Source organism: Sphaeramia orbicularis, chromosome 24 (genome assembly GCF_902148855.1).
Source record: "Sphaeramia orbicularis chromosome 24, fSphaOr1.1, whole genome shotgun sequence".
In the NCBI taxonomy this organism is placed as follows: Eukaryota; Metazoa; Chordata; class Actinopteri; order Kurtiformes; family Apogonidae; genus Sphaeramia; species Sphaeramia orbicularis.
Window position 1 is genome coordinate 16,640,871 of NC_043979.1, and position 14,704 is coordinate 16,655,574.

The 14,704-nt window shown below is 41.1% G+C and overlaps 1 protein-coding gene and 1 long non-coding RNA gene across 2 annotated transcripts in view; one reads left to right on the plus strand and one right to left on the minus strand.

The window, feature by feature from the left end:
• The window catches only part of runx2b (RUNX family transcription factor 2b), a 95,199-nt gene that overhangs the window by 39,057 nt on the left and 41,438 nt on the right, over positions 1-14,704 (minus strand). Inside the window, 1 exon segment of the mRNA XM_030128991.1 lies at positions 11,583-11,706. Within this exon segment, the coding sequence (XP_029984851.1) occupies positions 11,583-11,640 (58 nt within the window). The 5' untranslated portion in view covers positions 11,641-11,706.
• LOC115415422 (uncharacterized) overlaps positions 12,395-14,704 on the plus strand; it is a 50,562-nt gene continuing 48,252 nt past the window's right edge. Inside the window, exon 1 of the long non-coding RNA XR_003934801.1 lies at positions 12,395-12,555. This is a non-coding gene — a long non-coding RNA (uncharacterized LOC115415422). The remainder of the gene's footprint in view (positions 12,556-14,704) is intronic.

Sequence of the window (14,704 nt, forward strand, 5' to 3'; positions counted from 1 at the left end):
ACGGGCCCATGCTGAAAAATCATGTAGCCTGTAATTACACTGAGCCCGTTCGGCTACTGGTCAGAAATGACTCACAACAAGGTGGGGGTGAAACAGCAAAGATGGGGGGATGAGTTAGAGTTTACTTTTAACAGCTTTCCGTGATGTCCTTGAACAAAATCAAACCCAGTCATATTTCGAGAAGCGGGTTTGAATGGAAGAAAACATCTTAAGAGTTTGGGGAAAACATGATTTCACAGAAGATAAATGACTATTGTTTGATTTTGTGACCTCTGACCCTGTTTTTTTCCACAAACATTCAGAACTTCCCGGTTATTCCAGGACAGGGCCTTTTCATGTCGTGTCTGCTCTGCCCCTCGCTGCGATTCAGATGACGCCAAATTTATAGCGCCTAAATCGAGTCCTGAGCAGGGAGACTCATCGGCTGCTGAGTCCCACGAGGAACATCAATTACATTGTGAAACGCTGTCCTTCAAATACAGTCTGTGGTGTTGCATTATAGCAAAGCTGAGAATTTGAACGTCACATACATAAGAAATCCCTCTCTGGCAGCAGGGTTGTTGGGATGTGGTCTCTGGCTGACAATTAAATTGTTCGCTTGGAATACGCTGTCACTCTGGGAGCATGAGATTTATGGCGAATAATTTCCTGAGAACTGATCATCTTAAATGTTTTAACTGGATTTAATGGCGTCATAGATCACTGTGATATGTTCTTGCATCCTCTGGAGACTGAAAAGTGTCCCCAGTAGTTGCAGAACTCATTTACAGACAATTAAAAAAGTTCACCCTCCCTTCAGTGAACTATGTTAAAAAAATACAGCACCACCAAATAAATGGAAAACATCTTAGAAACCACAAAGTACTATTATCACACAGCTACTCCGAGGTAAGAGGCTGCTCACTGAATGTTTCAGGCTCAGCATCTGCCAGTAAAGAAACCCTTAAAATCATAAAACAGGTATAGAGGGTTTAAAGCCGTAAACATTAAACCCGTGTTTACATTGAGAGGGATTCTTTTTCATCAGTAATCGCCTCACACTGTGAGCCTGATGATTGGGTAATATTTATGATGGGCCCTTGGGGTGTGCTTCCCTCTCAGTCTCTCTTATGTCTATAAAATCTCCAACTCTGGGCTTAACTGCAGAGCAGACAAAGTCCCATTAGAACCTGATTGTATATGTGCTTTTTAAGTGTGTGCCTCCATAGTGCCTTTAATGTGCATGTGCATGTGTACGCGGGTCATGTGCATATGTGTGCATATGCATGTGATGTGGGGTGTGTACGTACAGCATATGTGTGTGTATTCTGTGTGTATGCGTAGCAGTAAAGGGGCTGGCTCAGAGACTTTGGTTAACCAGACTATAATTTGGAGGCCCAGTGAAGACTCCCAGCAGCCTCTCACTGTTTGTTTACCAGAGAGACCAACTCTACTGTTTCTGCTGCATCTGCAAGGTCCTGCAGGAAGGGCGTGTGTATCTGTCTCGCTGTGTGTGTGTGTGTGTAATTGTGTGCATAATGTACCATTCATGCAAAAATAAAAATACATAAAGGTGCATTTGTCTGAGGTTCTTATTGTAGTTTCAGATCTTCTTACAATCACAGAGTGGATGTTATTTTCTCCTTTAGGGCAAAAAAAACCCAACCCTTCCTAATTAATCTGAACTCCTCTGACTATTTTACCGCATACATCTTTAAGCTACACTAAATCGAGACTACAACATACAGCTCTTTCCTCTTTGAAATGTTATAAATAAGAAAACAAAAAGAGCTTTACTCGCCCCAAAAAATAGAAAAACACCCTTGCGTTAAAAAGTTGTTTGTCAGCAAAAAATGATCTGCTATTTTTGTTTGTGCCGAGAGTAATTCTCCAGAGACTAAACTGCTCTCTTTCTGTCCCAATTGGGCTTTTTTTTTTCCCGCCAATCTCCTCCCAAGCAGGAATAAAAAGAAAACAATGCAATTCAAAAGACCGGAGCTCCCAGCCTGTCATTTAGCTGTAACTTTGAATTGTCTTTGCTCTGTGTGAGCTGTTTTCTTTCACACACACCCACACACACACACACACAAACAGAATTGTTGCAGCATCCTAAAATTCCATCACGAGAGAGAGAGAGAGAGAGAGAGAGAGAGAGAGAGAGAGAGAGAGAGAGAGGAAGAAAGCCAGAGGAGGAGAGGAACTTTGAAAATATCACTCTAATAAAATATTCCTGCTCCTCTGGGATCCTCCTTTGCTCATTCAGCATCAGGAGAAGTGAAGTGGAAAAGGCCTGTTATTGGTCTCCGTCCAAAAAAAGAGAAAGAGAGAAAAGAGAGAGACCTATTTCCTTTGGGGAAAAGACAAAAAATAGACTGAACAGCGCAACAGTTGACGGAAAACTTTTAAAAGCGACAACAAAATGAACTACAGACGACTGTAAGAGGGCAGCTGTCTCTGTGAGTGACAGGATTCAACTGAAAACCTGCTCCAGTGAGCATCACACACTGTGTATGTATACACACTTTGATCACATGGAGCTGCTTGTTGGAGGAATATGATTGGATTGAATAAGTGTTCAGCACGGAAAAAAAAAAAAAAAAACACAGCTAAGTTCTGCCTCACAGGAGGGAAGCTTTGAAATGAACTGAATATAACGGCGGGGTTTTGCTGATTTCTAACAATGCTGTACAAGCAGAAATGAAACTTTTTTTTGTTTCAGAGAAGAAGTCTGCTAGAAATTTGCAACAAAGTTCTAAGAAAGACAAACCGAACTAGTAACACTTTATTTTGACGCTGTTATTTAGCATCTTATTAAACAGAATCAAACCGTGTATTATAATCTAATAATTTTTTATTCTCTTTACTGTATTTATAAATGAGTTTGTGCATTATAAAATGAACTGCACTGTAGTGACTTAATAAGACAATAAGATGAGACACAAGAAAATCCTGATTTCACTTAATTTTCAGCCTAGTTTTTCTATTATTAGCTTGACCTACAGCACAGGTGTCAAACATGCGGCCCGGGGGCCAAAACTGGCCCGCCAAAGGGTCCAATCTGGCCCCTAGGAAGAATTTGTGTAATACAAAAATTACACTGAAGATATTCATAATCAAGGATGTTGAAATCATTTTAGGTCAATTTGATCTAAAGTGGATCAGACTAGTAAAATACTACCATAATAACCTATAAATAATGAAAACTGCAAAAAATTTTCCTCTCTTTTTTAGTGTAAAAAAAAGTAAAATAAGAAAATTAAAGGTACATTTACAGACTATACTTTCACAAAAAATATAAATAACCTGAACAAATATGAACAATCTGAAATGTCTTAAGTATGTGGAATTTGAACAATACTCTGCCTGTTACTAAATCTTTAAGTTGTGATGCACATGTATAAATGATCAACTTAATGTGTAATTTTGTAAACATCACACTTTTTTTCTTACGAATTTTCAGGTTGTTCATATTTGTTCATGTTATGTTAAAGAAGGGTTCGTAGGTGTAAACATTTTCATAATGGAATTTTACTTTTTTCACTCAAAAACATTGAGAAAACTTTGGAGTTGACATTATTTATTAGTTCTAATCCTATTATTTATATCATTTTACTGGTCCGGCCCACTTTAGATCATATTAGGCTGTATGTGGCCCCTGAACTGAAATGAGTTTGACACCCCTGACCTACAGTATGTACACTGTTGCCCTGAGAGTTGGAATAAAACAAATGTACCTCTTCTCATGAAATGACTGTGACAATGTGATTTATTCTTGATAGATAAAGTGTAACTGGGACTCATTGCATTGTAAAAGTGATTACTGATGTGCATAAATAGGAATAAAAAGAAGAATTTGCCTAAAAAGTAAATTATTCCAACTGTGTAACATGGTCCGTATCATGTTCAGATTGGAAATATGGTAAATTTAACACACAAAACACATAAATAAATGCATACAAACTTAAAGTGTTATCATGTAACCTCAAGTAATCTGTCTTTAGTTGTTAATCCTGCTGCTTGTTTGCTAAATAGTGTCTCTCTCCCTCTCTCTGGAGGCCACTTTTACAAATGAGAGCTAGTATTTCTAGCTTCCCTTTTCTCTCCAGAGACTTGTCAATATCAGCTACACTCTACTCAAAGTTCAAAGCCTAGCATCTCCGTACACACACCTACACACACTCTCCTGGTCCCTTTGTGTCTCTGGGGGATATTTAATTTCACTGTCTGTGCACGCATTTCAGTGTGTTTCCAAGTGTGTGTGTGTGTGTGTTGTGTGCCACAGGTGGTGTTGTGCTGGTGACTCTGTTCTGATTATTGCGGTGACCAAAGCATCGCCGCCCCAATCGCGTTGTGTTGCCAGCCTTTTCCTGAACGTGTGGGTGGGAGGGGAAGGATGGAGAGAGGGAGGGAGGGAGGACATAAGGGGGGAAGGAGACGGATGAAGGAAAGGGAAGAAGGGAGAAGCGGAGGGGATGATGGTAAGCGGCCACCCCCGCAGTGCCAGATGGGAGGTGGTTTGAAAGAGTCAGTCTTGTGTTGCTCTCAGTGGATGCCTCATCATGAGCGCAAACCGATCCGTCCCTTTGTATCATATCTCTTCCTCTGTCTCACTTACTCTTTTTCTGCCTTTTACTCTTTCTATCTCACTCTCTAATTTTGGCAGGTTTTATCCCTCGTTCTCACATGAAAGCGTAATCATTCGACCCCTTCTTTTCCACAATCAAACACAGGCCCTTATAGTCTGCAGACCACCATAAATAAAAGGCTTGCGTGGGCGTTGCCGGGTGGGTGGGCACTCTGATTTTCAGGTGTATTTGATCTGTTGTGTTCACACCTCAGCTTTGGCAGGGGGCCCGATGTGTGGGCAGGTAATTTGAGCAAATTAGGAGATGGGGCCTGTGTGTTATTAATGACACCCCATACCCTCCACTGCACGTCCACCTATTGTTCCCTCCTGTACACACACACCTTTCTTTTCTTCTGTGTGGAGTCCCCCCCGTCCCATCTGTGCCTCCTGTCTCCTCACACCCACCCTCAGCCCCGTCTAAAGGCGCAGTGTATGGAATGTACACACACATACACACACACGGTGCACATGGGACGGGGGCGTCAGAAGGAGGAGGAGGAGGGGGATTGGTTCCAGGTGCCACTTTGAGTGAGAGCATTAATCAAACAGACAGATCTTCCTGTCACAGACACCTTTGGTGTGTTCACACCCCCAGTACTGTACATGTACAGTACACGCTCTTCAGAGCCTGTGTCCGTGAAACTACTTTGTAAGTTGGTGTAGTTTTACAGCCTATCAACTACACACCGGAAGAAGCTGAACTACAGGAAAAACTACCTTAGGAAAAAATGTGGTGTGGTTAAATAAAACTACTTGGAAAATACAGTTCCAATCGGACCTGATACTCACATTTTTACAACTATCTTTTTTAAAATCAGATAAAATACATGAATTGATCTCCAAAGTCTTAAGTAATGTCCACTCACAACACTATCTGATTGATTACATGTCAGTCATAACTTGATACAAGGAAAGCATATTGATTTATTAACCAGCACTAATAAGCCATCCAAATATGAATGTGAAAACTCACTATAAATACTGTCATACTTTCTTTGTTTGATTTGATAATCAGCTTAAATGCACTTTAACAAAGTACTGTGTTGGAGTAAAAGTCAACACCACTGTTACTGCAAGGGCATATTGGCTCCACATATCAGTTATTGGTGTCCTTCATTATTAATAATCTATGTCAGTATGTGCTCTGAAAATAGAAAAATAAAAACATCAGACAGTTCCTAGTTTAAAGTACTTGATGACAAAAATGATCAAACTGACCATGTATATGCGGTGCAACATGATAAAAAGTATATTTGAAAAAGGACAGCAGCTTGCAAATGGTGCACATTTTCCCTGATTCTAAGTATTATTCAGGTGTGGATGAAAAATTATCTCCAAACCTCAACTTAAATACAGTTAAACTACAAAAAACTTTCAAAAGGACCTTGTTATCTTACTTATGAGTCTGGTAACATCTGACTTAAACAACTTCAACAATTCCAGCGTCAGTCTCTATCCTGCAGCCTTTTAGACAGAATGAACAGTTTGATCAGTGTGTTGCAGCTCACAGGTAAAAGGGTGCATTTGCTCAGTGGATGGGTCAGTGTCATGTCCTCGGTTAAACAGGACCATGGTGATCCTTCCTCAGCCTCCCTGATAATGTGTCTGTGTGAACAACACCTGCTCTTATGCACATGTACTACACAGATGTTAATGACAGAGCAGAAATTAAAAGACATTTGTTTTCTTTCTTGACCCAAAATATGGCAGTTAATGGCAAAAAAAAAGTAGTTTAATGAATGAATCACTATATGAATGTGGATTGAATGTAGTTAAAATGTTGGCTTAAATACATATAAGTGCATTATTTCTCACATTCTGTGTTTCAGCGTTCACTATCACTGTTGTTCGATGCTGCTACATACCAAACTCTCATTTAAAACTCCAAACTCTCTCTATAACTGTTCTTTATATGCATGCTGAGTGAATAATGATTATGACTTGTGAGAAAGTGAGTGTTAAAACCAGCGTCTGAAGACACGTTGTAACACGGTGTACTTATCCTGTCAGACAGCCCCACTGATCCGCCGCCACGCTATTGATCAAAGTCAGAACTCTTTAATACTCCTATGCTCATCTCAGTTCACCTCCTCCAATATTGTGTTAAAGCCTCCCCCTGTGGGTGTGGACACATTATGCGTTACTTGACATAAATAATCAGAATGGCTCGAAAAAACACAGCTAACACATCCAACCTGCACTGCTCTTTTCATGACCTGCTGGTAAGTAGGTTTATATATTTGGGAGTTCGGCCTGAGTCAGAGGGGATACCGCATTCCTTTAAGATTAAACTAACAAGAGGAAAAACCTGCCCTTTTCTCTGGCGTGGGGTAGAACAGGTAAGGCCTTGTGTAGGTGCTGTGGCGACTTCTCACTCACGTCGTTACAGGCTGAAACCAAACATCCAGTAGGCTCGACACTCCATATTTCCTCCTTGTGGAAACACAGAGCGTGGAGGCGAAGCCACCTCGGCCGCTTCGCAGAAAAAGCGAGGCAAGGCTAAACAATGCTGTTCAGGTTTCCTGTGGTTTGCTGTATCATCTCTGCTTAAAGCCATGCCCTGACTTAAATAACTGAACTGAATGGTTCACTTGAAGAGAAAAAAAAAGACAGCATGAAACAGAGAGAGCAGAAAGAAAGAGGTATAAGATTCTGGGTTATAATACCGGCGTTCTGTTTCATTAGGGTGAACCAGTTCCAAGATAGACCAGTTTTCAGAGTGTTAGGTAGTTACTTCCTCTCGGAGGGCTTATATCGGATAACGGTAATTCGCCCAGCATGATGCAATTGAAATGGATGAAGGGCTGCAGGATCTTGTTAAGTGTGAAAATAGCACAGCACAGCATTAAAAGCTTCACTGGTTAACGCAATGGCACAAAGCTACCTGGTAATTATGGTGTCTTCAAAAATCATAGCTATGTGCAGCATGTGGTAGTTTGGAGAGCTCTCCAAAAAATACACACCAATTTGGCATGTTTCTTAAGTCAACACGGCAAAGATATTAAACATTTGCAATGATTTATGACAAAGCTCAACTTGATTAATAAGCAGAGACATTAGTGATGCACAAATAAGCACTGTCACTCCTTTTATTACCTACTTGAATTGTCACAAACTCCAGTAAGTGCAGTCAGTTGGCAGGTTGCCTTATCATAATAGCGTAATTAGCCCCAGAGCTACTGAATATAGGGATAAAACAAGGGATAATACACAGTGCCTTCAGAGTATTTACACTGTTCTCTCCGTTTGTTGTTGCAGTCTCCGCATTACAGGGGTGAATGTAATCTCATGCTGTGGCGAGACTCCTTTTTCTCGCTTGTTTCAATGACTTGTCATTGCTTTATTTGGATGGTATTGTACACACATCAGCAGTTTGTAAAGAGTAAGTTTACTTAACTGGACATGACAACAAAGTTGGTCAAACAGGGGAAAAAAAAAACAAAAACAAAAAAAACGCCCCAACATTAGGGGTTTTCCTGCGTTTTGTTTTTTTTAATTAAAAACTATGATGATTTTCTTCCTATGAAATAAACATTTTCTATTTTCTAACCGTGTATTTAACAGTGGGATATGTTTTTGCAAAGAGAAGAAAAGCACACTTTCTCCACAAGGCATTAGAATCACAGGTTATAGTGTTCCCATGACACACACATTTAGACCCTAATTACTGCCTACAGCCTATTTAAGGCCACAGCAAACCTACCTTTCACTGTTAGTACATCTGAGTGAAAATACAGTCCAATTAATCTATTTTTGATTAAACACTGATCACATTAACACACAGCACCCTCCTTGATTACCCTCAGGAATTATGTAGACTAATGTGAACCTCCAGTCCTAATAAGTCCTAATAGGCGGCGCAGTTCACAAACACACACGCACCATTTTACTCCATCAATATGACCCTGCTGGGATTAAATAACATGTTTGCCTCAGAGGTACAATTAAGCATCGCTAAATAGAGTTCCTTTGAGCTTGGACTTAAGGGAAGCGTCTTCGCTGCACAGTAGCAGCCAGTGAAGCGCTCAGATTTTTCCCCCTGGCTCTTTCAAATTACCTATTGATGAGTGGGCTTCACGTCTCCACGGCCAGGGGGAGGAGGGAGAGGATGTCTGGTTCACTTTTAAGATGTCTCCAAGAAGCAGGCCTGTGGTTAGATCTAAAGCAACACTTATGCAACAGAAGCTGCCTTTCTCAAATACATATACGGTTTCCCTGCAAATTATCGGAGATTTTCTTTGGGGAAAGTTTTCCGTTCTGAGTCTTCTGATATTTACCCACATCGTCCCACTTTTCTTTTGATCGTGTTGATTCGGGTCTGTCTGTGTAAGCATTTTTTTTTTTTTTTTTTTTTTGGTAACTGTGACTACACAACTCTACTAAACGATAATTGCTCCCATGACTTAATTGTCTATATGTAATTAAGTTTGTAATAGAGAAAATAGGCCCTTAAATGTTCCCCAGAGAGGCATGGTGGTTGAGTGGGTGCCACACATGTTGAAAATTATTCTGCCCTCCTCATCTGCCAGTTTGAGGAGTTATAAAAAATGTATTTCAAGCAATTAAATGAAAATTGCTTGATGTAAATGCCAAGACAAATTTTAATGAGCACCCCCCTTCTTTTTTTTTTTTTCCAATTGGAATATTTGCCCGTTCCCTTAAGTCGCTGCAATTTATCGCTGGGAACGCACGCTTAGTCTTAAATTAAAAATGTCCTTAAACACAAATGTACAGACAGGATGGAGTAATGTGGTTTCCAAACTAACTAAACAATATTTTGTGACTTGTGTTCCCTGCAAACTGGCTGACACTGGACAAAATGATCCAGGAGAAACACAAGAGCAGCAGGAGGATGTGAAAAAAAAAAAAAAGTAAAAACTAAATGTAAGACTAGAGCTGAGTTGTACTACTTCTGTACACCAAATGGATTTAATTAAAAAGAAACTGGCTGAAGGGGAATTTATTTAAGCAAATGTAGACCACTGAAAATAAATTTAGCAGAAATACGTAACTGTCAGAATCACTGTCTTGAGTTTTATATGAAATTGTACCTACTTTACTCAATATAAAAACCGTGTCAACTCAAATTCTGTGCCTGTTTTTGTTCCGCCTACATAAACAAATGTTTTTGCCAATTCTGATACAGTATATTTCATTTCTATATTTCGGTTTATACTATAAAAACAACAGAAAGTGCTGGTGGTCTCTCTCTGTGTGCTGTCAAGGGGACTTTTTGCGGTTGTACTGACAGATTTACAGTCCAGATGTTCATAAACATGCACATCAATGAGCCGCAGCACAATATCAATCCCTTATACTGTATTGATCCGTGATCGTCTCCCACCTCTGCCCACTTCACCTGAACATCTGTACACATCTGCTCCTGTCTGTCTACCTCTCTCTCTCTCTCTCTCTCTGTCTCTGCCTGTACCGCAGCATGCTTTTAATTTCCTGCAGCGCTGCTCCTCTCCGACCCCAGAGACACACCGAGGGGTCAGGGGTTAACATGGTAATAGGTGGTGGTGATTGGTAGAAGACGCTCACTCTCTCTTGGCTTTCAGAACTTATTAGAGCCACCCTGCTTCTGTGGAGCCCGAGCTCAGGCCAAACAGCTGTGTCTGACCACGACGGCGTTCCCCCTGCCGACGTCTTAAAAAACATCTTTGAAACATTTGATTTGGACAGAAGAAGCGGAGGCTAAGGACCGGAGAGAGGAGGGAATCTATTAAAGTAGTGTCACAGAGGAATGAAAGTTGGAAAATTCATCTGGTAAACCCAAACTATCATTTATTTTGCTGATTAAATTAGATTGTGTAGAGAAGCTGTCACAATAGAATACACCAAACCCAAAACAGAGGCCGCAGATTTGGAGCGTGCAAGCTGGCCTTCACAGGTAATTGGAAATCATAAAGTTGACACGGCTACTGTTCGCAGCTCTGGGGTCTATTTATCACAGATGCAGGTCAGGACTCTTAAATATCAGAGTGTGCTTGTAAATAATGGATAAATATAAAAAAAATAAACTGATTTGTCCAGCGCTTTGGAAATATAAATATTTTCATGGGAAGAAAATATGTTTCTCATGCACAGCTGAAGGTTTTACTTAGTTTATTATTTAAACAAATCACAGTTTCTCATTTAAATGATTTATAGAGAAACAGAGAATCCTAATAAAGTGTTATGAGTTGAAATTAATTATTCCACATCTTAAGTTATGAATGCATAATAATATGGAAGCTGACAGTGACTGACTTGAGTGTGGGTTAATGTCTGTTGATTAAATTGTCCCAGGAGACGGCAGAAATCTACACTGATTAATTACTGACAGCAGCGCGACTGAACAATTTCAGGAAGCGATTAAGGACCTTTCTTGGCAAACTGATCAATACTGCTTCCCTACACACCAATGAGACACCCAACACACACACTCCCGGGGCCAAACCATCCAGTAACCCCACATCTTGTTCCAATGCTCAACTGTAAACTCTCTTGTGCAGCGTCTGTTTACGTTTGTCAAAAATATCACCCGTGCTTTTGTTTTTGGTTCCGCAAAAGGCACTGCTTTGTAAATCTAAGGGTATGTTGCACAAACATGTCATCTCTCTCTTTCAGAAATATTTATAAACATCACGTAGAGTAAATACTGGAATCTCTAAATGCGGAGAAGCTTTTTTTTTTTTTTTTCCTTGTTGTATCTGCGCACCGCAAATGCCTTGATGATGGTTGGGTCTTTCTTCCACCACAAAAGCTTGGACCTTGATAGCAGGATCCTCAATGACCTTAGCTGATCCCCTTCCGCTCCATCTCGACCCAAACCCCCAATCCTTCAAGTCAAGAAATCACAGTCCTTTCCATTGACCCGGTCTCCGTAACGCCTGGATCCAAACCTCAACACCTGACCAAAGTCGTCCCCTGTGACCTGAGCCCCCATCCCTGACTCCAGACACAACAGCGAATCAGTGAAGGCAGTACTCACCCCAAAAGAAGTTCTGTTGACATGGTGTCACTGTGCTGAAAAGGCTGTTAGATGCCATAGCTGCCTCTGGTTGCAGCAAGCCCCACTTTTGTTCCTCTGTGGTTTCCGTGACCCTTGACACGTCCTAAACCAAGAGCACGCAGCATGTCACAAAAAAGTCAAAAAAAGGGGGGGAAAAAATGGAAAAGCCATCCACAAGACATGCTTTTACATATCAACTATTTGGATGACCACAAGTAACAACCAGGTCTGGTTTTATAGAGAAAAAAAAAATTGCAGAGGCAAATATCGCCTTTGCGGATAGATCAGATGGTGTCGGACTTGCTTGCTTGGCGAGTGTGGTTGGAACGTACTTACTCGCTTAGCGCCGTCCTTGTGACTGGTGCTGGCCCGCGACGATTAACCATTTACACTCCAGGTCGCCCTCAAACACCAACCCCGAGCCGCACGTCTGTGGTTCTGTGGTTGTTTGGGAGGCGAGTAGAGCCCTCACACAACCCAAAAGGCACCAGCTTTAAAACTCGTCTCTTTCCTGCCCTCCATGTGCCGTCACTGGAGAGCCTGGGTCACATGCCCTCTTACGTCATCACGGCACAGCAGTCGAGTGGGACAGCCTACTGTTGTGGCTTTCTTCCCTCTCTCCTTGCTCCTCTATCTAACTCTTTTTTTTGTTTTTTTCTCCTCTCTGGCTCCCTCCTTCTCTCTTACGCGTGGTTCGGCAGCGTTTCCAGCCTCTCTGGGGGATCGGGGTCTGACGCTCCCATGAGTCAAGGGGCTTCAGTGGGGGCAGCTTGTTCAACCGCCCATGCCTCCTCAGCATATGGGGAACAGTGCTCTGTGCTTTGCCTCCCTTCAGTCTTTCATCCCCCTCCCTCTTTCTTCTTCTCTCTGACTGTGCTGCTCCTTCCTTCAACTCCTTTAACAGGCTGCCGTGCTGCTCCTGTCTGCCTCTGAGCAGGGAGAGCTGAGCTTGGTAAGATTTGAGGGTGTGAGTGAGGAGCGAATGGCTGGCTGGCTGGCGGTGTGAGGCTGGGTGTGTATGTATATGTGTGTGTGTGTCTGAGTGAGCCGGTGTGTGTGTTTGTCTGTGGATGCATGTGCCATAGAGTAGCAAAGAGAATTGGGAGTGAGAAAACGGAGAGAAAGTCAAAGCTGAATGTTTGCTTATTTAGAAAAAGACTTGTCCTGAAGAGTTTCTTCATGTGTCACAACCAGCATTTGCGCCGCTATTGTAATAAATGTACGAGCAAGTCTGCACTATTCTTTAATTGGCTCTCATAGAAGCGACAGACGGGGGCGATTCCTGTAAGAGACGGTAAATCACAGCCACCTGTCTTCCTTCTGTCAGCGATGCCGTCTCACAGTCTTGCTAAAGCTTGCACACACGCAAATACACACTAACCCTGGCACTTTGCAAGAATGGCAATGCCAGCTTGTAGTGTGGTGCAGGCAGTGTTACATGTAACTGCATTATGTAATAACACTACAGCATATATGTACGATAATGGGAACAATGTGTTGAAAAGTGCTGGTGATCACAAAAGGAGTTACATCCTAATTTATTGCTGTCGGTAAAAAAGTTATGTTGAGAATAACGTCACTTCTGTTACTTTGCATGCTTTCAGTGTGCGCTTCTGCCTTCTTCTGGCAGATTTCTGGACCTTAGGACACTTTTTAACGCGACGCCATGAAGGGTTGGATGGTTTACAGGGAGCTGTCTCTACGTCTAGACAGGCTCCAAGTCATTTGGCTGCATGCGCTCAAATTTTGGGAGTTATTTTGATTGATTGAATTTGCACTGCCTCTCATCGACCTACAGTGTTGTGCAAATTGCTTCCAAACTGTAACACATTACAGATTACTCGTTACTGTTATTTAAAAGTAATTCCTTACCTTACAATATTACTGTCTCAGAATTATAATGACTCCTGTATTACTTTTGAGTTACAAACAGACTCCTGTCATAAATAGCGTGCGCAGTAGAACCCAACCTGAACCCCAGCAGGAACGCTTGCATTTTTTTCAACATTTTACATGTTCAAACGGGGGCACCGAGGACGCCAGTAGATAAATCGATAATTGATAAAGAAGTCTAACTAGTCGTAGAAATGTTAGCTTATCTGTCATTGTTGCTCTTTTAATTTTGTTGTACATATATATAATGACAATAAAGGCATTCTATTCTATTCTGATCACAGGGATGATGCTAACTAGCTTCTGTAAATCAGGGTTAGAGTTAGTAATGAGCATACGTCAATGTGGCCAGTGTACTGACTTCTGCAATCTTCACCCATTGGCTGAACACCAACAAGAAATAGAACATTCCTACTGCATTTTTGATTCATTAAAGGAGTTATATTTTGTTAAAGCCACTTTTATTAGTCTTTGGTGCATTTATTTGTGTTTTTGGACCCTAATAGTTCATAAAGTTTGAATTTGAACCCTCCAGATGCTGCAAAGCTATCTCCATATTCATTTTGGCAAAAGACTAGGTAATTTCTACGACCCGTTTTAATTCTTGCTTAATTTGTTACGTCTATAACTAGTTATGTCACAACATTTGCCCATATAAGGTCAAGACTTCTGACAGACATTTCTTCAAATATGACAATTGTTTATCAGCAGCAGCGGTTGTAGTAAAAACTGAAAATACGTCCAAACTTTGAGCCGATTACCTAAAATGTTCAGTTGTTGGTTGAACGGGACAGAGCAGCACAGTCAACAAACTGGAGGGGGTGGAGTGTGAAGTGGCTCATTTACATTTAAAGGGCCAGCGCTCAAAACGACCTTTCTGGTGTCATTACTCAGAAATAGGGTTGAAGATGGATCTGTGGAGTTGAATTAATGAAGAATTCAGACCCAAGCATAGCATTTACAGTTTATGTAGACCAAAGGGAAATGTTTGAAAATGCATAATTCCATCTAAAAAAAGCAAAATATCACTCCTTTAAGGTCTCACAATCTTGCTGTTTTTTTTTTTATTTGAGCAATTAAATATGGTTGAAACATGAGTTGTAATGCAAGCGCTATTAAACTTGTATGAGTAAAATAACACTGAAAAGTGAATAGTAATGCTTTACGCTACTGCGTTACAGCAAAAAGTAATAATTACTGTAATGCAT